Source organism: Sus scrofa, chromosome 6 (genome assembly GCF_054392235.1).
Source record: "Sus scrofa isolate SSC_HxYL_T2T_F1_AM1 chromosome 6, Sscrofa_HxYL_maternal_Yorkshire_Landrace_v2.0, whole genome shotgun sequence".
In the NCBI taxonomy this organism is placed as follows: Eukaryota; Metazoa; Chordata; class Mammalia; order Artiodactyla; family Suidae; genus Sus; species Sus scrofa.
Window position 1 is genome coordinate 50,852,576 of NC_139388.1, and position 25,700 is coordinate 50,878,275.

At 44.3% G+C, this 25,700-nt stretch overlaps 2 protein-coding genes across 12 annotated transcripts in view; one reads left to right on the plus strand and one right to left on the minus strand.

Moving 5' to 3' along the window:
- NFKBIB (NFKB inhibitor beta) overlaps window positions 1-25,700 on the plus strand; it is a 1,076,695-nt gene that overhangs the window by 215,471 nt on the left and 835,524 nt on the right. The window lies entirely within an intron of this gene.
- LOC146402357 (WD repeat-containing protein 87-like) lies at window positions 459-24,185 on the minus strand. Of its 11 annotated transcripts, none has more exons than XM_084960438.1 (8): window positions 23,893-24,181; window positions 22,763-22,911; window positions 19,928-20,057; window positions 15,357-15,479; window positions 12,339-12,506; window positions 8,926-11,795; window positions 7,387-7,658; window positions 459-7,039 (listed from the first exon to the last, which is right to left on the minus strand). In XM_084960438.1, exons 4-8 carry the CDS (start codon window positions 15,432-15,434, stop codon window positions 636-638), a joined length of 9,792 nt encoding a protein of 3,263 aa, XP_084816564.1. In that variant the 5' UTR covers window positions 15,435-15,479; window positions 19,928-20,057; window positions 22,763-22,911; window positions 23,893-24,181; the 3' UTR covers window positions 459-635. The 11 variants fall into 11 exon arrangements, with proteins under 11 accessions (XP_084816564.1, XP_084816561.1, XP_084816562.1 ...); XM_084960435.1 differs by having other exon boundaries at window positions 23,973-24,178; XM_084960436.1 differs by lacking the exon at window positions 23,893-24,181 and adding an exon at window positions 23,245-23,283.

Here is a 25,700-nt window from a genome sequence, read left to right on the forward strand (position 1 = left end):
TCACTGCATGCCATGGCCCATGGCCAAAACAAAAACAACCTTCTGAATTCAAAGTTGGCACCCTTACCCATGATTTCACTTTATATTCCCACGACATAGATGAAAACACTGAAAAGCTTAGAGAGGTCGAGTGAAGAACAAAGTTTATAAATGGGCAAAATTGTGATGGGTCTTATTTGCTTCCTCTCTTATTCATGCTAAATAATCAGAAGTTCACCTGTGCCAGACGCTGTCCCTTCAAGATCCTTTGAGGAAAAAAATAGTAGCCAAAGAATTTGCGTGCCAGGACAGACTTTTCTATCAAAAGGCGATTAAACACTGGCCCTTGCCCTCCAAAGGATATATAATATAGCCTACTGAATGAAAACTTGTCCCTCTTAGGACAAAGATTGTATGCTTTTTCTGGCTTCTTTCTAGAAGATTCTAGGCTTGGGGAGGAAGAGAAATAAGCCAGAATATTTGTTACAGATGAGAAGAGTCATTTTATTCAGTACATAGTAATAGGTTTCTGGAGATGAATGAAAACAAGTCTTTGTCTAGCCCCACCTTGAAGCGGGAAACCGGCAATAAGGCTTAACATCTGTGGCCCAGGCCTGTTTACCAATAAGACCCCAAAGTTTTATTATTAGGCCAAATCAGAGAGTGGGAGTAGGGATGTTGGGTAGCCTTTCACAATGGTAAGGATTGACTTGTGGTAGGCTTTTCCAGGCAAGTTCTAAGAACCCATACTTGGCAACGCCCACAGGTTGGAGAGTATGCACTTTGTTTTTCCCAGGCAAGGGTAGAACATCCTGGAACTCAAGGGGATCTGAAGTGGGATGAGCGCTACCACAACACAGGCCACAGAATAACCGTTCACCAAGCATCAGCTCCTTGGTTTTCAGGGCCTTTTTGTCGATGGTCTCTTGAGGTGGGAGTTTCTTTCTCTGCAGCAACTCTAGTAGCAGCCTCTGGATGCCAGGGGACTGGAGTTGGTACAGGTCCATGAGGCGGGAGAACCGTTCCATCCAAGCAGCACTGTCTTTCGCATATCGCTCCTGCAACATCTTCAAAACATGGTACAATGCCACAAATGTCTCCCACTGAGGCACCTCTTCCTTTTCTTTAGAGATGGGCTGTGCCTTCTTCCCCAGCTGGGGCAACTTTAGGAGCCTGCCTTTACCCTTAAGAGTCTTGAGATCCTTCTGAAACATCAGTGCTAGAGTTTGTTTTTCCACAGAGGTATGGGCGCCTGTGAGAACGTCTCTTGTGGCAGGACAAAAATGCCGCATTTCCATCTCTTTGTGAACATTGGATAACTGCTGGGCCCGTGCACTCCTGTAAGGTTCTCCTAAAAGATGCCAAGTTATAGCCTTTTGGTCTTGAATCCTTTTGGTAGTTGATGGTAACACTGGTGTAGGGATGCGCAGGGCTTTCTTCTTTGCCTTGCTAAATTTGGAGAGCTCATCCCTTCCCCTCAAGGCTTGGAAGTCCAAGGACAGGGATTCTTTATCCACAGAGGGATAGACAGCTGTAGGAACATCCTTTCTGACTGGATGAAGGTGCCTTAATTCCGTGATAGAAGTAGATAACTGTTGTACTTGCTTCTTCATATAGGACTCAGCTAAGAGAGGCCAATTGGGAACTTGTGGGGCTTGAGTCCTCTTAGCAGCTGATAGTAACACTGGTTCAGGGATAGGGAATGGTTCTAGCCAGCTCTTCATTTCTTTTTGTCTAATCGGAGGGATCACTTTTAAGTGTAATGGACTCAAAACATCTTTATAGTGCTGTGATATATCTGTGTGACCTTTCTGAAGGTTCTGCTGGAGGTGTTTAGCAATGGTTTTAAGATTAGACAGATGCGTCCATTTCAGATATCTCTTCGAGGTGAAGTGTTTGAGCAGTTGGCTCAGTCTATGGAAACTGTCCCTTGAAAGCTGTTCTCCTGCTTCCAGCCTTATTAAGGCATTATTAACCCAGTCCTCATCTGAGAATCTTACTTCTGAGTGGCATGGCCTTTTATCTGGCATAGAGGTAAAGGATGGGGCTGGGGCTGGGGCTGGGGACTGGCCTTCAATTTTGTGCACTGGAGAATCCTGATACTTCAAGAACCACTTCCGCCTGCCCCCCTTGGGCCTCTGTTTAGGTTTCTGTGGTTCTATGATAGTATCAAGTAAGTGGGACTTTGGCCTGTGGAGGCCTTCTGGGATCTGGGTCTCTAAGCCTGTTTCCATGATTTGTAAAAACATGCCCCTGGCTTTCTCCAGGAGCACATCTTGTCTTCTCCATGAATGTTTCATGTCATGTGCTCTAAGAAGCTGACTTTTCTGTCCTTCCAAATCCAAATGATCCCCTGACACTTTCAGGGGTATTTGCTTGTCTTTTTCCAGGGCTTCCAGGTGTTGTGTTTCGAAGGGGCTCTTCCTAATTGTTGGCCACGTAGACTTATCTGTAATTGTGGGACCTCTCTTTCCATAAAGCAGTCTCTCTTTCTCAGGAGCCATTTCCTTTCTAGATGTACCTTTCCTTTCCTCAGCAAGAACCTCACCTTCTAGCACTTCTTCCTTTAGGAGCTTGGTTTTCAGTACTCTCTCCTTTTTCGAGAGCATCACCCCCCAAAGTTTGCTCCCCTGTTTTTTCTCTTTACTCATGCTTTCCTCATCCTTCTGCTTTGCCTGCCTTTCCTCTGCTTCCTTGTCCTCTTTCTCCTGCTGCTCACTCAGGCTTTCTTCCTCCTCCTCCACCTCTTTCTCCGCCACACTCAGGTTCTCCCACTCCTCCTTGCTGAGAAGCTCCTTCCCTGCCTCATGTGGGCCTTCTTTTTTCTTTTTACTCAGCTTCTCTTTTTCCTGAGTCAGTCTCTCTTCTTTCTTTATTTGGGTTGAACCCTTTTTCTTATGCTTCTGAGCCTCCAATTCCTCTTCACCCAGGCTTACTTTCTTTTTCTCCTTCTTAATCGGGTATTTTGCTTTCTTTTTCTTAGGCAGAATCTCCTCCTCTTCTCCTTCCTCTGTGAGGCGCTCCTTCTCTATCCTCTTCTTAGTTGGAACTTTCATTTCCTTCTCAATCAAACTCTCAGATAATCCTTCGGAGAGTATGTCTCTGATATTCTCCAATAACCACTTTACCCGAGTCTGTTCTGGTTTCTTCTCTTCAGTTATCGTCAGAAGCTTCTTCAGCTGTTTCTTTCCTAATAGATTTTGCTTCTGGACCTCCTTTAACATACTCTTTACCTGGATTTTATCTAACAGCATTTTTTCTTGGACCGTCTCTAACAACCTTGGGTCCTCCTCCAACCTCTCTTCACCAGTCAGTGTTGTCTCTTTGGTTATTTCTTCCTGTTTCTTAAAAACTCCGCACCTCTGGCCATCAATTTCACGCCTTCCCATAGTGAGGGACTGCTCTTCCTCGAGTATTTTTACTTCTTTCCGTGGCATTGTACTGCTTTCTCTAATTGTTTTCCCCGTAATCCTCAACAGGTGACTCTCTTTCTTCCTTGTATCTTTTTCCCTGAAACTAGCCTCTTTTTCTTCAGAACTAATCCCCACTCCCATATCCAATTTCCTCATTGCCTGTATGCTCTCCTCTTTGAGTCTTTTCTTTTCTTCCTTGGCAACACCTTTCTCCCTGGTCCTAATGTCATAGGCAAGTTTCCTTTTTTCCACAGAAAATTTGCCTTCTTCTAGAATTTCTTTCTCTTCTTGGGTTATTTTTTCTTTTCTCTTAGTTATGCTGATTCCTTCCCTGGTTATTGCCTCTTCCTTCTCAGCAACATGCCTCTCTTCCTCAGCCCATTTACTGCCTTCCTGAGTCCATCTTTTCTCCATTTCACCAGCTTGTTCCTTCTCTGTTAGGGACAATTTCTTTCCTCCGCAAGTCAATTGTTTTTTTCCATCACTCTCTTTCTCCTCTTTCTGACCCCATATGCTCTCTTTCTGGGTCTTTTTCTCCTCTTGTAGGGCTAGTTGTTCCTTTTCTCGGGTCCACTGTTTTTTTTCCTCAGGGGCTTTCTTATCCTTCCCAAGCCATTTCTCCTCTTTCTTATACTTCTCTTTTTCCATGACCTGTTTCTCTTCTCTTTGGGGCACTTTCTCAATTTTCTCTATCTTTTTCTCCTCTTTTGGAGCCAGTTTCATTTTTTCACTGGCTGTTTTTTTTCCCTCAGCTTCTCTCTCCACTTTTTCAGCCAATTTCTCCTTTTTCCAATCCTTTCTCCTTCCTTCCAAGGCCTTTCCTCTCAGTGACCATGTCTCCATTTCCCCAGCCTGCTCCTTCTCTCCTACGTCCATTTTTTTAACCGAGGCTACCAAGGCTAGTTGTCTCTTTTTCTTGGTTATTTTCTCCTCTCTCTCTTTTTTTTCTTTTTCTTTCTCCCTTTTCTCCTTTTCCCAAGTTTTTTTAGCCTTTTTCTGGGTCAGTTTATCTTCTCGGTGTGACAATTTCCCCATTTCTTCAAATTTTTCCTCCCCTTCTAGGCCCAGTTTCTTTCCTTTCCAGGCTAATTGTTTGTCCTTGGCCTCTTTCTCCTCTCTTTTAACCTGCCTCTCCTTCTGGTCTTCTTTCTCAACTTTTTTTTTCTTTTCTTGGATTTGTTTCTTTTTGTGGGCTTCTTTTTTCTCCTTTACTAATGATTTCTTTTCTTCTCCAGTCAATTTAATCTCTTGCCCTGCCTGGATGCCTCTTTCTAATGCCTGTTTTCCCTTTTTCCCAGACAGTCCTTCCTCTTCTTTAGACAAACGTTCTTCTTCCTGAGCCAGTATCTCCCTTTTCTGGGCCTCTTCCTCAACATGTTTCTCCATACCCCGGATGTGTTTCTTCTTTTTGTGGTACTTTTTCATCATTTTTTCCACTTGTTTCTTTAGGTCTAGGATTAGTGCCTCCTCTTCCTTGCACAGCTCCTCCCCTTCCTCCCCCAGTTCCTCCTCTTCCTCCCCCAGCTCCTCTTCTTCTTCCTCTTCCTCACTCAGTTCTTTGCCTTCCTCTACCAGCTTCTCTTTTTCTTCCTTGCTCAGCTCCTCCCCTTCCTCCTCCAGCTCCTCCTCTTCCTCCCCCAGCTCCACTTCTTCTTCCTCTTCCTCACTCAGTTCTTTGCCTTCCTCTACCAGCTTCTCTTTTTCTTCCTTGCTCAGCTCCTCCCCTTCCTCCTCCAGCTCCTCCTCTTCCTCCCCCAGCTCCTCTTCTTCTTCCTCTTCCTCACTCAGTTCTTTGCTTTCCTCTACCAGCTTCTCTTTTTCTTCCTTGCTCAGCTCCTCCCCTTCCTTCCCCAGCTCCTCCCCTTCCTCCCCCAGCTCCTCTTCTTCTTCCTCTTCCTCACTCAGTTCTTTGCCTTCTTCTACCAGCTTCTCTTCTTCTTCCTTGCTCAGCTCCTCCCCCAGCTCCTCTTCTTCTTCCTCTTCCTCACTCAGTTCTTTGCCTTCTTCTACCAGCTTCTCTTCTTCTTCCTTGCTCAGCTCCTCCCCCAGCTCCTCTTCTTCTTCCTCTTCCTCACTCAGTTCTTTGCCTTCTTCTACCAGCTTCTCTTCTTCTTCCTTGCTCAGCTCCTCCCCCAGGTCTTCTTCCTCCTCTTCCTTGCTCAGCTCCTCCTTTTCCTCTCCCAGCTCTTCCTCTTCCTCCTCCAGCTCTTCTTCATCCTCTTCCTCACTCAGCTCTTCCTCTCCCAGCTTTTCTTCCTCCCTTTCCTTGCTTCGCTCCCCCTCTTCCTCACCCAGTACCTCCTCTACATGGGACAACTTCCTCTTGCTCCAGGCAGGCAACCCCTCTTCCTGGGCCCACCTGCCTTCTGTATGGGCCAGGATTACCTTCTCCCAGTCCCACGTCCTCCCTTCTGGGGTTACCTTCCCTTCTTTCCAGTTTACCATCTTTTTGTCCCCTAGTAGTTTCTCCTCTTTTTCAGTCCCCTTCTTTTCGCCCAGGCTTAACTTCTGCTCTTCCTTGGCTAATTTTTGTGAGGAAGCCAGTATTTCTTCTTCCAAAACTATTTTTTCTTTTTGATGGATCAGTTTATCATCTTTGGTCAGTTTCTCCTTTCCATGTATTAATTTCTTCTGTTGCTTACTCAGTTTCCTTTCTTCCCTAGTTATTTTCCCTTTGCGTGTGGTTAGTTTCTTTACTTTAAATTTCCTTTTCTCTAATACTAGGTCATCTTCTAACAAAGTAATATTCTTTCTCTTGACTTGAGAAAGCATCCTGTCTTTCTTTAATGCTTTTTTACTTCCTTGTTCTTTTGATCTTACTACCTCGTCTTCCTCAACAACGTCTGTAACCACTTTTTCTGTTGTAACAGGTGTTTCTTCTGTCACTCTGTCATTCAATTCTGATGAGTCCTTTAAAAGAGGACAGATCTCTTGGAAGAGATCCCAGCTGGGCTCTTGAGGACCAAGCATCTCCTGAGCCAGTTCCACCAATTCTTGACCCAGATCCCTTAATATTTCTGAACTGGAACTTGCTATCCTTGAAGTGACAAGGTAGCAAATATCATCCCGCCAAGATCTGGTGTCTGATCTATTTGTGCGTCCAGGGGACCCAGACAAACCACGACCACTCATTCCAAGTTTCTTCACATTTTCTTGCTCAGTAACCTGTACGACTTCTTTCTTGGACTCTTCTTCAGTTATCTCTGGAATGTCCTTCAATTGTTTTTTCTCCTTTAACTGTGTACCTACTTTTTCACGGCTTTTTTCCAATGCTCTTTTCCAAAGTCTTTTCAAGTGTTCTTTTCTTTCCAGCTTATGGATCAAGTCTCCATAATCGTTCATGCCATGTTGATCTATGGCCTTTACAGCTCCTGTGGCCTCCACTTCCTCTGTGATCTCCAAAGCTTCTGTGGCTTCCATGGCTTTTGTGGCCTCCAACATGACCTCCTTTGATTCTTCAACATCCTTCTGGGATGTGACTGGGCTGAAAGTACTTAATGGTGGCAGCTCCGGCTCTAAAGCAACATCCTGGGTGTCAATTTGCCCTGCTTCCTTGGCTTCTCTTTGCTTGCCTTCATGCTCTGAAGGGCTGATTTTGAACAATGCTTTCCATCTCTGCTTCTCAGTAACTCTCAGGTCTTTTTTAACTGCAGAGATATTGGGAGAAAAGTAATTAAGAAAAGCCCAGAGATCCTGAATGAGATCCTTTGTAAAATCTAGTTCAATGAACTGATATAAGAGGTACAAAACAAAGGAAACTGAAGCTTTATGATACAAAAATGCCTGCTGTTTTATCCCAATTTCCATATCCCAGAGAAATAAGACCTTAGTATTTGTTGTGGGGTAGATCTTTACCAGGAAGATTACTTTCTGTGAAAAAGATTCTCCTTACCACTGTTACCACTGGTATCTTTTTATATACCTTGGCCTTATTGATTCTGCTTTTTGGTGCCAGTGGACCCCAAATATGCCCCATATGTCACCCCATACATACTAAGATTTTGGCTCTTTGCTGTAGCACTTGTCATTCTTTGCTCCAGTTTGGTGATCTTTACTGGTTCTGACAGACGTATGTGTGTTTGCTCAGCAAGGGCCTCAGGTTCACCAGCCCTTGATCTATCTAAAGAAGAAGGAAGTTGCTCATCTCTATGTAACAAGGTCAGGTTCTCATTTAGCCGCTCCTCCACCTGAGTAAGCAGGTCACGGATAGCACTACCTTGAATTCCCAGCAGCTGGTCCAGAGAGACTTCTCCAATAAAGTCCTGCCTACAAAAGTCAAGGGGAAAGGAGGATAATCTGAGCCAGTAATAAAACAAAATTAGAAGAAGAGGAGGAGCAGGGGAGGAGAAGTGGGGGGAGGGGAAAGAGGAGGAGGAGGTTAAAGAACAATGGAAAAGGCAGGGATAAAGTAGCTAAGACAGAGTACTCCAAAGTAAAGAATGGATAAAGAAGAAAGAACCTACAATAGCAAGGAATAGAGTAGCTGGGGTGATCCAAGATGCTTCTTTGGCTGGAAGACTTGGGTAGGGACTTAAGCCTTTTTTTTTTTTTTTTTTTTTTTTTTGCTTTTTAGGGCCGCACTTGTGGCATATGGAGGTTCCTGGGCTAGGGACTGAATTGGAGCTATAGCTACCAGGCTACACTACAGTCACAGCCACAGCCACTCGGGATCTGAGCCTCATCTGTGAACTACACCACGGCTCATGGCAATGCCGGATCCTTAACCCACTGAGAAAGGCCAGCAATTGAACCCTCATCCTCACGGATCCTAGTCAGGTTCGTTAACCACTAAACCACAATGGGAACCCTGGAACTTGAGTCTTGAAGAATCTTTTTCTTTTTAGGGCCACACTTGGGGCCTATGGAAGGTCCCAGGCTAGGGGTCGAATGGGAGCTGTAGCCGGCAGCCACAGCCATAGCAACACCAGATCCAAGCTGCATCTGTGACCTCCACTGCAGCTTGCAGCAATGCTGGATCCTTAATCCACTGAGCGAGGCCAGGGATTGAACCCGCATCCTCACAGAAACAAAAAACAATGTCAGGTTCTAAACAATGTCAGAGCCACAACAGGAACTCTTTGAGGAATCTTAAGGAAGTGAGGAAATGATGAAAGAACAGGCTATCCAGTGGACAAAAGAAGAGGGCTAGACACTGGGGGGTTGGGGGGACACAAATAGAAACAAAGAACAGAGGAAAAGAACTGAGAGTTGGGGAACTCCTGTCGTGACATAGTGTTAATGAACCCAGTTAGTATCTGTGAGGATGCAGGTTCGATCCCTAGCCTTGTTCAGCAGGTCAAGGATCCGGCGTTGCCATGAACTGCGGTGTAGATTGAAGACACAGCTTGGATCCTGCACTGCTGTGGCTGTGGCCGGCAGCTCCAGCTCTGATTTGACCCCTAGCCTGGGAACTTCCATATGCTGCAGGTGTGGCCCTAAAAAGCAAAAAAAAAAAAGAAGGAGAAAAAGAGTCAGATTTTGGAGGTTAGGAGCTAGAATGAATAGGAGGGAAGAAGGCCACCACTTAACTTACTGCATTTCCTGGAGAGTTTCTTGTCTCTTCAGCAGACCTACCAGCATACTCTTAGTTTGGATGCCTGTGACTCTTACCATGAGGTATAAGGCCTTAGCCCGCACATTTTCATCACTGTCCATCAATCCCACAGCCAGTGGAACAGCAAAGAGATGGCTCATGAGGCCTAGCTTCTCTAACCCCTCCCAGGCTATTTCACGGATCCGTGGATTAGAATGTGCTGTATCTTCTAGGAGGCGACTGGCAGCCTCGGAGCGCCACCTTGAAGGAATTTGATAGAAGGCAAAAATTTGTGCCAGGACACTAATATATGTCTTGTATTGCTCTGTAGAACAGTAAACTGTGAGGTTGAGGATGGCCTCAATTAAAATATTTATAAGTCTTTCATCATGTTTTCTTCCCATCCAATTTTGGCTGGCCAACTTTACGAGAATATCATAGAAAAGTTGTTTCCCCTGTTTGGGTTTATGGCCCTGTTTACTCTTTGAGAGTTTCTCTTTTACTGGGGTCATAGGTGACTGTGCCTGGCGTCTGCTGAGTTCAGTTGTGTCCCAATCCTTATCTTGGTAGGATGAGTACAGGTCACAGTGTAGGAAGACTGGGCTACCCTCAGGCCAAAGGCGGGCACGGATCACTGAATTGGGGATGTAGCCATCAGGAGGAAAGGGCCACTGCCGCCCTTGACCAAAGAAGTGCCGTAGCACATGGTAGGGTTTCAATCCATCCCAGCCGGCCAGCCGTAACTGAGCAGGAACCACGTGCGGGCGACAATGATGCTTGGGATTGAGAGTAGAAGAGTCAATATGCTTATCCTCCAAAAAGTGCAATTTGGGTCCCTCTTGAAATCCCACAGAGGACATATGTCTCTCTTCCTCTACCACATGGGGCACAGTATTGTCAAAGGCAATGACCCGTTTGTTAACAAGGGCCTCTAGCCCCTGCAGCCCTTGACCAAAGTAGACAAACTTGGGTACAAATACTATTTCAAATGAAAAGAAGAAGCTAGGCAGGAAGGGTTTAGGGGATTCTTGTATTTCATCTGCATTGTTTAAAACAGCTAAGTGAATCAGCTGAGCGGGAGGGAGCAATTTTAAGCAGGACACCAGGTAAAGACTTTCGTTGAAAGTCAAAAGCAGGTCACCCCGATTATTGGCAAAGCAGAGTGGGCCAAAATGTAATCCTGAGTCCAACTCAGTTATGAGACTACCATGGAAGTCCCAGATCCGGACGGAGCCATCAATGCCTCCTGTGACAAAAAGTTTCAGGGAAAGGCAGACATCAAATGAAGTGATGGCACACTGGTGCAAGCATTTAGTCTCTTGAACCACAGGACTTTGTTTTGATTCTGAAGATGTCAGAAAATCTTCATAGTGCCAGAGACGCCAGCAGTGGTTCTCAGTGATGGCACCCACAGAATCTGGCAAGAGTATCACGTGTTTTAGGCGGCAACCACAGATAATTTTACTGACAGGCTGCAGGATTACCTTGTTCTTCTGAAGCACAGCTTCTGTCACGTGTACAATATTATCCATGCCATAGGAACAGAGCAAGGAGAATTCCTGGGGACCTTCTAGGGTAGATAACGCCAATACTGCCCCAGAGTGAACAGTCCTCTCTATTCGGGCACAGCTGTAGTGAGAGAGGATTCTCACAATGCCACTCTCATGCCCACAGAACATCAATCCTACTAGGCCCTTACCCAAATGGGACTGCCCATAGGCCAGGCATCTTACTGTATCCTCAGGGTTTACTGAAGTGCACACAAGATACTTGGCTGTGCAAGGAGAGCGTGTTGCATCAAACACCAGCACCTCTGAACTGATGGTTGCCACAAAGAGCTCTTCTCTTTCGGAGTCATAGGCCCAGGCCACAGCCTTATCCATGACAACTAGAGGCCAGGTGATAAGCAGGAGGTCTCCTGTTACTGGAGACAAGAAGCGCAACAAACCATCTTTAGTGGCACATAGGATCCGAGTCCAATTAGGGCCACACCAGACCCGCCGCACCTGCTGGGGAGCAGAACCACAGACATTGAAGAGGCTATAAAAGTAGGGGAGGTGGTGCAATGAGAAAGTGCAGCTAGTCTGGTAGAAAAAAGTGGTGTTATCAATAAACTGCAATTTCTGCAGATCCTTATCAATGTCCAGCTGCCGTAGCAAGTTCCCAACGGCAAGGTCCCATTCCTTCACTATGCCTTCACTGCCTGCTGTTAGTAAGGTATGGGTCTCTGGCCGGCTTTGGATACATATCACTGATGAGGAATGAGCCTGGAAGCTGTGGAGGAAATTACCTCGGTCTAGACCCCAAGCATGGATTTCTCCATCCGTGTTTCCAGCATAGAAATAGCCCTGAGAGACACAAGTGAAAGAGCAAGTGATGGTGGAGCCACTGGTCATAGACATGAACTTCTTTACCTCCTTCAGCTGGCCCTGACCCTGGTGGGTGAAGACTCTCACCTTATTCTCACAAAGAGCCAGAAGGGAGCCCTGGGGGCCATTCAGGGAAAAGCCCTGTACAAGCTCACCACCAGGGAGAAGCACAGTTTGTGCCATCTGGAGGCCCTTGCCACCTGGCAAGATAAACCAGGTAACCACGGCCCCCAAAGTACCAGAAAGCAGCATCTCAGTTTCTGAGTCATAGCAGAGGCTGGTGATGGAGAAACGACAGGGTACAGTACCCAGAAATATGAAGGCTCGATGATGATCGCCGAAGAGCCACAGGTGCATGTTACCACAATCAGCAATTAACAAGTGGTAGGAATCCGTGTGGACCATCGCTTGGATGGGTGGCACTTGATCCATCACACGAAACTTTATCTTCTCTATTATTCCTTCCACTTCTGTATCTTTTTTCTGTATCCAAAGTACTGCCTAGAAGAGGATGAGAGATGAAAGTCTGACCAGGGAGGCAGGTTACTTCCCAAAAGGGAGGGTAGGGAAGGGTTGAATGTTTATGTTTCTGGGGGTCTTTTTGGCCATGCCCATGGCATGTGGAAGGTCCTGGGCCAGGGACTGAACCTGTGCCACAGCAGTGACCTGAGACAGATTCTTAACCCACTGCACCACAGTGGAACTCCAGGGTTGAAGCTTTAGATCCCTGTTCCCTCTTATGGGTTTAAGACAAGACTTGGAAGCTCAATTTTAGCAGTTTCTTGGTGCTGGGTGTCAAGTATATGATAGAAGCATCATGCTTAAGGCCTTTAGCCTACTTTACGGGGAATATGAATTCTGTGAACCCGATGACTAGAGGGGAAGAAGGATCACTGCGTCCAGGTCAAACTGGGATATGGACATGGGTGTTACAATGAGCTAACTTAGAATCTCCCTCATCGTTCGGTGATGAGGGCAGTTTAGATATGATGCTATGTGTAAAGTGGTTTAAGAACAAAGGGGAAAAAGACGAGGTAGCTTTACCTGCATTTGTTTTGAATGATCTTCCACCCAGTTTAAGGAGACAAAATAGTTGTCATCAGTGGAGTAGAAGCAGATGAAAGGCTTGCTCTCTGGATAGTAAGGCTCTTTGTATAAAGTCTCAGGCCAGTCACTCAGTACGACCACATCATTCTTTGTTTTTTTATCAACCTGAGAGAGAAGAGTGGCCTGAGCTAAGAGGACTGAGTCCCCACACACTTCATTCATTTAATGAATATTTATTGCGGGATTAGTGGAAATGTGTTGTTCTTTAGCTAACTAACATTTATTCACCCTCCTATTAGAAAGCACTATTGAGGGAGTCATCCCTCCCTCACCCCCAGAATGCATCCTAATTTATCGAAGTACCTTCTAGCCAAAGTTCCATAAAAGAAGTAAGCCCTAATATACCAAAGTATCCATTCTACATACAAAATTAATTCTTCCCTATGCATCTAGAATGCTGCTAGTTATGTACCATCCTTAAGAGAAAACACAAACAGCCCCCCAAATCATTTTCTGTGTTCTATGTGTCAGATGAGAGACCACATTTGAAAAGGGCTAGTATGTTCCATGACAGACACTGGGGATACAATGCCAAGCAGAAGAGATATGGCCTTAGCTCTCCAGAAATGAGTCCAGAGGAACAGACATTAAACAAACAACTAACAAATGACTATATAAAACAAAAAAAATCTTCAAAAGCAAGAAATATGTATCTATATGAGTATGACAAAGGAACCCAACCTTGGCAAATATCTCTACATGTCACAGAACAGCACTTCAAAAGTTCCTCTCTACACCCTAAGGGCCACTCCTGTCACAATCACAGTCATGATATACAGCCTGTGGGACTCTCAAACTTCACAGACATGGAACGCCCATCATGTGCAGCATGCATCTCCTTCCCTTTTCTTATGTGCACCCAAGGGAAGCATGAGCTAGACTATTCACAATGTGGAGTTAGCTGTGCTCCAGTTCTAACAGTCTGAATCCTGTGTGTGTGTGTGTGTGTGTGTGTGTGTGTGTGCACACGTGTGCGTGCACACACATCTATCAAGGGAGATATGTTACCTTTTTTTTTTTTTTTTTGATCATGACCACGGCACGTGGAAGTACCTAGACCAGGGATCCAACCAGTGCCACAGCAGTGACAACACCGATCCTTAACCTGATGAGCCATCAGGGAACTCCAGATATGTTACCTTTTAACTTGTTACATAGTAGAATGTGTACCATATATATACTACCTTCTAGTGACTGTACCATGTACCTAGGCTATAAGTACACAAACTCCTCATTCTGACCCGCCAAAACTGAGGCTGGTGAAGTTTACTTTTGAGTCCCTCCTCTCAGTAGATACTTGTGCCTCTTGAATAACACTCCATGAATCTAACTCTCCAAGTTCTCTGCAATAGAATGTGCACTATGACCACTGAAGCTGGAAAATGAAATGCTCAATTAAACTGATGTATTAATACCTCTTTACTCAAAATGTCCATCATGCCTGCTTCTTGCAGCCATAGAGGATTTTTTTTTTTTATTTTTAGGGCCAAACCCATGGCATATGGAGGTTCCCAGGCTAGGGGTCCAATTGGAGCTACAGCTGCCAGCCTACAGCACAGCCCCAGCAACATCAGATCCACGCCACATCTGCGACCCACACATCTGCGACCCACACCACAGCTCACAGCAATGCCGGATCCTTAACCCACTGAGCAAGGCCAGGGATTGAACCGGCAACCTCATGGTTCCTAGTCAGATTTGTTTCCATTGCACCATGATGGGAACTCCCTTTTTTTTTTTCTTTCTTCCTTTTTTTTCATAGGAGATTTGAGACTGTACTGAGACCATTAGCCACAACTCAGCATCTCTCTTCTCCCTATATTTCTCATTTTCAGATATTTATGTGTTCTGAGAGAATACAGAATTCAGACAGCTGGAGAACTTCTAGCACCTGCTGTCATTGCACATTCAGTGACAGCAGCAGAGTTTAGAGAATCCTGGTGTCTGAGCTCCTAATCACCCACCCCTCTTCACTGAACCAGAAAGCTCATGTACATATTCCTTATTCCATTAGCTAAGCACCAGATTTTCCAGACTTCATGTACAAATAATTAATTCACTCATTCAGCACTGTCAATGCTTGTGTACAGAGGACTCGTTAAAATAAGGCAATGGAGTTCATGGCGCAGCAGAAACGAATCCGACTAGGAACCATGAGGTTGTGGGTTCGATCCCTGGCCTCAATCAGTGGGTTAAGGATCTGGCGTTGCTGTGGCTGTGGTGTAGGCCAGCAGCTACAGCTCCAATTAGACCTCTAGCCTGGGAACCTCCATATGACTTGGGTGCAGCCCTAAAAGGACAACACACACACATACACACACACACGCTCAAAATAAATAAGGCGATCTTCAACCCAAGCAGTGTGTCTGTGCCTGGCGCTACTGTCACTTACTCTATATCGTGTCCCATTCCTTCCTCTTCCCCCTCCTTCCATCCCAGTAAAACTTGGATCTTGTTTAGGGTAACCATGGACCCAGAAATTCTGGCAATACCATGGTCCTCCAAAGCTGACGCACCTCTGTGCTCTCTGACCTTTGCTCTTCTACTTGCCTGCAATTTAAAGCTGACACCTGCACGTGTAGCAACTGTCTTGTAATCTTAGGATAATAAGCTAAATATTAGGGAGGTAGAAAGGAGAGAAAAAGAACATGATTCCTTGACACTATATAAAACAGAGATGCCTTCTGCTTATTTAATCTATTTAAAGCCATTTTCTGGTTTGTTTTTGGTTTGTTTGTTTATTTTTTTTTGTTTTTTTGGTTTGTTTGTTTATTTTTCCCCAGAATATGTTCTAATTATAACTAATGTTACCATCTTAATCTCAAAGTGGGAGTTGTTTAGCTATGGTATGGGAGGGCCCCTTCAAAGTGGCTCACATACTGTTCGTGCCACAAGCTGCCTTGGTAGGGACAGATAATTAATCCAAGTCCACCATGTGCATATCATACACATCACCTTTATGTCCTTCAAGAGATGATTTATGAGGAGTGTCAAGTCCTTCCATTCAGGAATAAGTCTGGGTGAAGATGACATCCTTGTGATAGTCCAGCACTCAAAAGACAGCTTGGATTACAGAACCTGTGGAAGGCAAAAGTAACTTAATTACAACATCTGATGTTTGACTGGAAATTAAGAGAATTGAGAGAGGGAAGGGCAACAGGGAAAGTTAGAGAAAGGGAGAAGCAAAATATTCCTTTAGAAATAGGAGAAACTCTTATTTTGAAAAGCTAGAGCTCGGCATAAACTACTGATACTTGCAAGAACATGGGTGAATCTGAAAACATTAGAGTTAGCAGAAGCCAAACACCAAAGAGCACATACTATTTGATTCCATTTACTATATGAAATTCTAGAAAACATAACTGAACCTATAGATACAGAGAGCAGATCAGAGGTTACCTGGGGCTTAGAGTTTGGGGGACTGCCTAGGAAGGGGTAAAGGGAACATCTTGTAGTTGGAAATATTCTATATCTTGACTTTGGTAGCTGTTACATGGGTATATATACTTGTCAAAACTCATTGAAACATGCACGTAAAATGGGTATATCTAGTACATGTAAATATACCTAAATAAGTATTTTTTCAGTATTCAAAGTTTTACTGAAGTACAGTTGGTTTACAATGTGATAGCTTCTGCTGTACAACAAAGTGATTCAGTTATACATATATATGTATCCATTCTTTTTCCAGGTTCTTTTCCCATAAAAGTTATCATAGAATAAAAATAAACATGATTTTGAAAAGAGTGAAGTTGTTTTATGAAGTAGAAAATAAGAAAAACTGCAGTAAAAGCAAACTGTTAAGTGAGCTTAGGTGAGTCAGTTGTAGCATAGCTAAAATAATACAGGCATTCTATGATGCCACCATCACCCTAATTCCAAAACCAGACAAAGATACCACCAAAAAAGAAAACTATTGACGAATATCTTTGATGAATTTAGACACAAAAATTCTCAACAAAATTTTAGCCAACCTAATCCAACAATACATCAAAAAGACTGTATACCACGACCAGGTGGGATTCATCCCAGGTTCACAATGGTTCAACATACATAAATCAATCGTCATACACCACATTAACAAAAGAAAAGTCAAAAGCCACATGATCATCTCAAAAGATGCAGAAAAAGCATTTGACAAAATCCAACATTCATTCATGATAAAAACTCTTACCAAAGTGTGTATTGAGGGAACATACTTTAACATAATAAAAGCCATTTATGACAAACCCACAGCAAATATAATACTCAATGGAGAAAAGTTGAAAGCCTTCCCACTAAAATCTGGAACAAGACAAGGATACCCACTCTCACCACTTTTATTCAACATAGTATTGGAAGTCCTAGCCATAGCAATCAGACAAACAAAAGTAATGAAAGGCATCCAAATACGAAGAGAAGAGGTAAAACTGTCACTGTATGCAGATGACATGATACTATATATAGAAAACCCTAAGGACTCAACCCAAAAACTACTCAAACTGATCAACAAATTCCGCAAAGTAACAGGATATAAGATTAACATTCAGAAATCAGTTGCATTTTTGTATACAAATAATGAAATATTAGAAAAGTAATACAGAAGTACAATACCTTTTAAAATTGCACCTCAAAAAATCAAATACCTGGGAATACACCTGACCAAGGAGGTAAAGGACTTATATGCCAAGAACTATAAAACATTAATCAAGGAAATTAAAGAAGACGTAAAGAAATGGAAAGATAATCCATGCTCCTGGGTTGGACAAATTAATATTGTCAAAATGGCCATACTACCCAAAGCAATCTACAGATTTAATGCAATCCCTATCAAATTACCCATGACATTTTTCACAGAACTAGAACAAACAATCCAAAAATTTATATGGAGCCACAAAAGACCCAGAATTGCCGAAGCAATCCTGAGGAACAAAAACCAAGCAGGAGGCATCTCTCTCTCAGATTTCAGGCAATATTACAAAGCCACAGTAATCAAGACAGGATGGTACTGGTACCAAAACAGACCAATGGGGCAGAAGAGAGAACCCAGAAATAAAACCAGACACCTACGGTCAATTAATCTTCAACAGAGGAGGCAAGAATATAAAATGGGAAAAAGACACTCTCTTCAGCAAGTGGTGCTGGGAAAACTGGACAGCCGCATATAAATCAATTAAATTGGAACACACCCTCACACCATGCACAAAAATAAACTCAAAATGGCTGCAAGACTTAAACATAAGACAAGACACCATTAAACAAAGAGAAGAGAGGCAAAACATTCTCTGACAGCATCTGTACAAATGTTTTCGTAGGTTGGTCTCCCAAGAAATGGAAATGAAAACAAAAATAGGAGTTCCCGTCATGGCTCAGTGGTTAACGAATCTGACTAGGAACCATGAGGTTGCGGGTTCGATCCCTGGCCTTGCTCAGTGGGTTAAGGATCCAGCGTTGCCGTGAGCTGTGGTGTAGGTTGCAGACATGGCTTGGATCCCACGTTGCTATGGCTCTGGCGTAGGCTGGTGGCTACAGCTCCGATTGGACCCCTAGCCTGGGAACCTCCATATGCCACAGGAGCAGCCCAAGAAATGGCAAAAAGACAAAAAAAAAGAAATGAAAACAAAAATAAACAAATGGGCAAATGGGACCTAATCAAACTGGCAAGGTTTTGCGCAGCAAAGGAAACCATCTAAAAAAAAAAAAAAAAAAAAAAAGACAACCTACAGAATGGGAGAAAATAGTTGCAAACAATGCAACCTATAAGGATTTAATATCCAAAATATACAAACAACTCATACAACTCAACAGGAAAAAAAAAAAAAAACAACCCAGTTAAATAATGGGCAAAAGACCTAAATAGATATTTTTCCAAAGAAGACATATAGATGGCCAACAGGCACATGAAAAAATGTTCAACATCATTTAGAGAAATGTAAATTAAAACTATTATGAAGTACCACTTCATACCAGTCAGAATGGCCATCATTAATAAGTCCACAAATAACAAATGCTGGAGAGGGTGTGGAGAAAAGGGACGGTTGGTGGGAATGTAAATTGGTACAACCACTATGCAAAACAGTATGCAGGTACCTCAGAAAACTAAATATAGAACTACCATATGACCCAGCAATCCCACTCCTAGGCATATATCCGGACAAAACTTTCCTTGAAAAAGACGCACCCATATGTTCACTGCAGCACTATTCACAATAGCCAAGACATGGAAACAACATAAATGTCCATTGATAGATGAATGGATTAAGATGTGGTACATATACACAATGGAATACTACTCAGCCATATAAAGAACAAAATGATGCCATCTGCAGCAACATGGATGGAACTAGAGATTCTCTTACTAAGCAAAGTAAGTCAGAAGGAGAAAGACAAATACCATAGGATATCACTTATATCTGGAATCTAATATATGGCACAAATGAACCTAACTACAGAAAAGAAACAAACTCATGGTCCTGGAGAACAGACTTGTGGTTGCCAAGGGGGAGGGGGAGGAGAAGGGAGCGAGATGGACTGGGAGTTTGGGGTTAGTAGATGCAAACTCTTGCATTTGGAGTGTATGAGCAATGAGGTCCCGCTGTATAGCACAGGGAACAATATTTAATCACTTGTGATGGAACACGATGGATAATACGAGAAAAATAATGTATATATATGTATAACTGAGTTACTTTGCCATACAGCAGAAAATGAGAGAACACTGTAAATCAACTGTAGTATAAATTTTTTAAATGTACCATTCTGGCAAGTGATGGTACGGAAGGGGAGGCAATGCATATATGGGAACAGGGAATATATGTGAAATGTCTGTGCTTTCCTCCCAAAATTCTTATAAAACTGAAAGTGCTCTTAAAAATAAAGTTGTTTTGTTTTTGTTTTTGTTTTTTGCCTTTTCTAGGGCCGCTCCCGCGGCATATGGAGTTTCCCAGGCTAGGGCTCTAATTGGAGCAGTAGCCACTGGCCTGTGCCAGAGCCACAGCAACGCAGGATCCTAGCTGCGTCTGCAACCTACACCCTAGCTCACAGCAACGCCAGATCCTTAACCCACTGAGCAAGGCCAGGGATCAAACCCAAAACCTCATGGTTCCTAGTCGGATTCGTTAACCACTGCGCCACAACGGGAACTCCTAAAGTGTTTTTTAAAATACCTTCACTCAAAAACTTGTATATGAATGTTCGCAGTAGCTTTATTTATAAGCCCGAAAGTATAAACAATCTAAATGTCCATCAACTGATAAATGAACATTCACCCATAAAAGAGAGAGAGTACTGGTACATGCTACAACATGGATGAACCTTGAAAATATTGTATTATGCTAAAATATTCTATCTGTAGAAAAGCATTCAGACACTGGATAACTATACAAAACACTAATTACAACGAATTTCAGATGTGAAATTCTGAGCTATGGGGACATGAGTATTTGCTCTATTATTTTTACTTTTTTGCAATTTCTCTAAATTGAAAACAAATTACAGCTATAATAAATGTTAAGGATAATATATATTAGGATATGTAACAATGAGACCTGACTCCGAGGCCCTGGAGAGAGAGATGTATGCTTTACACATTAAGATGGGAAACTTCGGAGTGCATTCAGGTTTCCTGGATCAGGGGTGGTGGTGGTGGCGTGTTTTTGTTTTTTCACAGGGAGGAACCTGTGAGATCACAGATACATGTGATTAAAAGGGCTGGGGTGAAAAAAGTTTCTCTAGGAGTAAGGGGAACCTACATATAACTAAGGGCCTACCACATGTTACACATTTATCTATATCTGCCCTATCTATCACTTATCTATCCATTATCTATCAATCATCTATCCATCTTCATTTAATACCTAACTTATGAGAATGACCCCACAAAGATGCTCATGACTTAAATCTAAAATGCAGCACAAATGAACCTATCAAAAGAACAGAAACAGGGAGTTCCCATCATGGCACAGTGGAAACGAATGTGACTAGGAACCATGAAGTTGAGGGTTCAGTCCCTTGTCTTGCTCAATGGGTTGAGGATCTGGCATTGCCGTGAGCTGTGGTGTAGGTCGCAGACGAATATCAGATCTGGCATTGCCGTGGCTGTGGTGTAGGCCAGCAGCTATAGCTCTAATTAGACCCCTAGCCTGGGAACCTCCATATGCAGCAGGTGCAGCCCTAAAAAGACAAAAGAGAAAAAAACAAAACCAAACAAAACAGAAACAGACTCACAGACCTGGACAGCAGACTTGTGGTTGCCAAGGGGGAGAGGAGGGAGGGGGAGTTCCAGGTTAATAGCTACAAACTGTTACACTTAGAATGGATAGACAATGAGGTCCTGCTGTGTGGCACAGGGAACTACCTCCAATCACTTGCAATGGAACATGATGAAAGATAATATGAGGAGAATGTGTATAGATGTATGACTAGGTCACTTTGCTGTACAGCAGAAATTTATAGAACAATGTAAATCAACTGCAATAACATTTTTTTAAAAAAAGCTGAAAATAACCCAAAAATGTTAACTCCATAATAGCCAACAAATATTTGTTGACATTCTACTTTATAACATGTATTTTGCTATTCACTGGATATACTAAAAGCAAAAGTCCTCAAGAAACTTCAATTGTTAAAACTAGGTAATTGCTGTAACAGAGCACCTGAAGTTGCCCAGGACCCTGTGGAAGACTCTAGGGACCCTGTGGAAGACTCTAGGGAGGAAACACAGGTACTAAGAAGGCACCAAGCACGAGGGGCTGCAGGCATTAAAGGATTACCAAGGCATTCTAGATGGAATGGCACACTTAAAAATATGATTTGTGCCCAAAACTACAAAGGAGTTAAATATTCTTACAGCACAAATTCACAAAGTTCTAGAGGGCAGTAGGAGAAAAATGGCTAGAGGAGTTCCCGTTGTGGCACAGGGGAAATAAATCCAACTAGGAACCACAAGGTTGTGGGTTTGATCCCTGGCCTTGCTCAGTGGGTTAAGGATCCGGTGTTGCCGTGAGATGTGGTATAGGTCACAGATGTGGCTCTGATCTGGCGTTGCTGTGGCTCTGGTGTAGGCCGGAGGCTACAGCTCTGATTGGACCCCTAGCCTGGGAACCTCCATATGCTTCAAGTGCGGTCCTCAAAAGACAAAAAAAAAAAAAAAAAAAAAGAAAAGAAAAGAAAGAAAAAAAAGAAAGAAAGAAAAATGGTTAGATAAATGGTTAGATATGTGGGAATCAGTATTAAGTGCCATACCAAGGTGTTTCTTGGTTTTTTGTTTTTTTTTTTTTTTTTTTTAGGGCCATACCCGCAGCATATGGAGGTTCCAGGCTAAGGGTCTAATCAGAGCTACAGAGCTACAGCTGTAGGCCACAGCCAGAGCAATGCGGGATCTGAGCTGCCTCTGTGACCTACACCACAGCTCACAGCAACATGGGATCCTTAACCCACTGAGCAAGGCCAGGGATCAAAACCACATCCTCATGAATACCAGTCGGGTTCGTTAATCACAGAGCCACTACGGGAACTCCAAGGAGTTCAAATTTTTTTTTTTTTTTTTTTTTTTGGTCTTTTGGCCTTTTTCTAGGGCTGCTCCCGTGGCACATGGAGGTTCCCAGGCTAGGGGTCGAATGGGAGCTATAGCCGCCGGCCTACGCCAGAGCCACAGCAACGTGGGATCCGAGCCGTGTCTGCAACCCACACCACAGCTCACAGCAACGCCGGATCCTTAACCCACTGAGCAAGGCCAGGGATTGAACCCACAACCTCATGGTTCCTAGTCGGATTTGTTTCCGCTGTGCCACGACGGGAACTCCCTTATTTCAATTTGTACCACAAGTAAACTTTAAACCTTCCAGATACTACATATGATTCTCGAGGACGTGCATGGGAGGACCAAATGACTGGCCCCTGGAGAGAAGGATTTTTTTTAATGAGTTAATTAAACATGTTTAAATATCAGGAGGAAGACACCATAAAGGAGGGAGAGTGGACGAGAGAATGGACTGCTACACCAAGCTGATGTGAAGAGAAATGATTCCACAATCTCAGACTCCCTAAAATCTCCTCTTAATTTAAAACTTGGAGCTCTGGCTGGGAAAATGGAATATGCCTGACACTTCTGTTTAAATCCTGCTAACACTCCATTTCACCAGGTTTGCAGTGAGTCAGGCATTTCATTTTAACCCCCCTTAGCCTCAGAGAGGACTCCCCTCTCTTTTTCCTTATGAAAGCTTTAAAAATAAAGAGAGATAATGAAACTCAAAAGATTTTACAAAGAAACACTACAGCATAAATTCAGGGTGCTATTATTTGGAGACAAGTCTCGGGGCCTGAAGAGACTGAGGAAGAAGAGGAGAGATGAAAAAAGAAATCTGAGACTCAAATAGACTTACATTTATAATCCTAGGTTCTGCCACTTTGATGTTTTCTTTATTCCTTTAGACTTCTCAGACTGAACAAACTCTTATCTCATATATGTCAGATGTCTTAATGAGCACAGTGGGACCAATGCCACTCAATACATATTCTCCAGGCTGGGAACCTGTTACAAACATCATAGAAATTGCAGGCTTCCCATTCCTTCCCTAGCCCCTCCCAGCTCACACACCTTTATCCTCCACAGAAGATAACCCGCTCCTAATTCTAGAAGAGACAGACTCTAGTCCTAGCTTTCTATAGAGTGTCACTAGCTCCAACATCATAATGGTTCAGACTCTCCCAACTCCACCCCTCCCTACCACTTGTGTCCAGTGACACAGCACCAACATCATCAAGAAACTCAAAATTCCCACCTGAATCTATGGGTTGCTGGAAGGCAGGGAGAATCTGGCTCTTTATCATAACAGAGTGGGATGGTGTGGGCATGTAAACTGACCTTGTGTGACAGAGTGGCTTTCTGAGGGCTGGTCATTTCGATTACAGCCAGATGACTACTGACATTTATGTGTTGGGATGAGGTGTGGCTGGAGGAGTTTGGCCCTTTCATATACATTTTATTGCCTGTTTACACATGCCAGGCACTATTCTAAGGACTGTTCCTGCACTGGTCCTATACTGCCTTAAATTAGGAATGCCAGATAAAATACAATACAATCTGAATTTGATTCTCAGTGAAATTTGAATTTCAGTTAAGCAATATTTGAGACATCCTATGCTAAAAATTATCTGTCTTTTAACTAAAATTCAAACTTCAAGAGAGGGCCTTCATTTTCATTTACTGAACGTGGCAGCCCAACTTTAAGGTACTATGATGCCCTTCTTCAGCCACACAGCTAGAATGTGCCAGGGCCAGTCAGAGTCCAGGCATGTTCTTAGTCATTATGCCACTGTCACCAGATCTGCGCGCATATGCGTGTGAGGCCTCTGCCTTTATGACAGAGGCCGTGCATCAGCGGCCTGTGCGAAGCTGCCAATTTGTGGTTACAGAGGGTCTCCTTGCACCCGGTACAAGGCCAATGCCCGGGCCCCACCAGGCGCCATGAAGCCACAAAGAAAAATCTTTTATAGAAACAGTAGACAGTACCCAAATATTTCTCCGGCTTCTTTCTGCACCACCCCTCACAGAGGCAAACTGGCGGGCAGGGCGGCCACCAGAAGGCAAACCTGAGAGTGTGCGCCCGGCCCCTTCCCTCTTCTTCCCGCCTTCGGTATAGAGGACCTGAGGAAAGCGAGGTCGGGTACGGGCTGGGAAGAGGGACGTGCGTCGGAGACGAAAGCATCGCTCCATTCGGCGCCCAGAGCCCTTCTCCCGCCTTGCTTGGGCTCGGAAGCGCCAACGCTACATTTTGGCGGGAAAGCGCCCGAGACGTACTGAGCACGCCTGCGTGCAGGCACGGGGGCGTGTCTAGGATGAGCTCCGAGACCCCGGGAGAGGGTCGCACAGACCCGCCTGTGCACACGGGCCACCAGGGGCGTCCGTCCAAGCGCCCTGCCTCCCTCGAGGGCCTTTCCCCACCCCACACCTCCCGTTCCTCACGCGGGAAGCCCCGCAGGTCTCGGTCCGCCCCCTCCCGCTTGACAGCGGCCTTCCCTGGCCTTGATTTCTCACGTTCCCTTCTGCCTTCTTTCTCGACGGGTCTCGGCGCTTTCCCCCTCTCCAGTTCGGAGACACCAAAAGGATGGAACAAGGAGAAGGGCCTGAAAGGGTGGCTAGTAATGCGGGAGCTCCCACGGGAGGGGGAGACTTCGTCCCTCCGGGCAGGGGGCTCAGAACAACGCCCACGACGGCAAGAGGCCCTCGACTCCTAGTTTGGGCCGCAGTGGCGGGACTACATTTCCCAGCGTCCAGGCAGTGCTCCCTTGGCCAGGCCTTTCTACCCTGGGTCATGACATCTAGAGGATTGGATTTTCCAGTGTGCAGCTCAATCCTGCGTTGGGGAAACTTCAGTTTCCAATACCATTCCTCCTAAATTCGTAAGTTCCGCCTTCCCCTTAAGTCAAGCCTGTTCCCCAGCGTCCTCAGACCATGGTAGAGGAGGGAGAGGATGGGGTGGCGGGGTGGGGATATGGGAGTGGACTGACGCTCCCCATACCCACTCCTTGGGGACTTCAATTCCCATTATGCTCGTGGGGGTTTACCTTCCCTTCCAATCCACTTCCCCAGTGTTGCCTGTGCCAAGTGGATAGCCTTGGGGAGTGGACTGGAACTATAGCCCTTCCCATACCTGATGTTGCGAGAGTTCTAGTTCCCCAGTGTTTACTTCCTCGGTAGCTCCTTATATTTCATCTCGCCCACCTCCTCAGCAACTCTCAGGAGAAAAGGTAGCATAGGCAGGTGGATTACAGCTCTCAGGAAATCCTGAGGAGAGAGGAAGCTTTCCCAGCAGGCAATGTGTGGTCACTTCTCCTTAAGTAGCCCAAATGGATCTGGCCCCAAACCTCAAAAGGTTCTTCATGCTTCCCAGCAAACACTATGTCTTTTGTTTTTCTAAGTCCATTCACTGCGTACACAACTTTTCAACCTACAACACATACTCCTATTGCCTTTTCCTCAGCAAATAACCCTGCTTCTCACTTCACGGAGAAGAGGGAAGCTGTCAGGAGAGACTCTCCAGACTCACCCACCTACCTACCAACGTGCATCTGTGCCAGTGTATGTACACTGCTTTAGCGTTCATCCCACAACTGGATAAGAATGTGGATAAGAACAACCATGTCCTTATCTAAAGCTAGTCCCTCTACTTGGCCACTCGCTCTCACCCTCTTTTGTTTATCTAGTTCTTAACTCCAGCAATTCTCTCACCTTGAAAAAAAACGACATACACAGAGCTTTTCTTTATTTCCCTTCTCTCATCCACTACTGCCCCATAATAAAACTAGTTTCTAATAAAA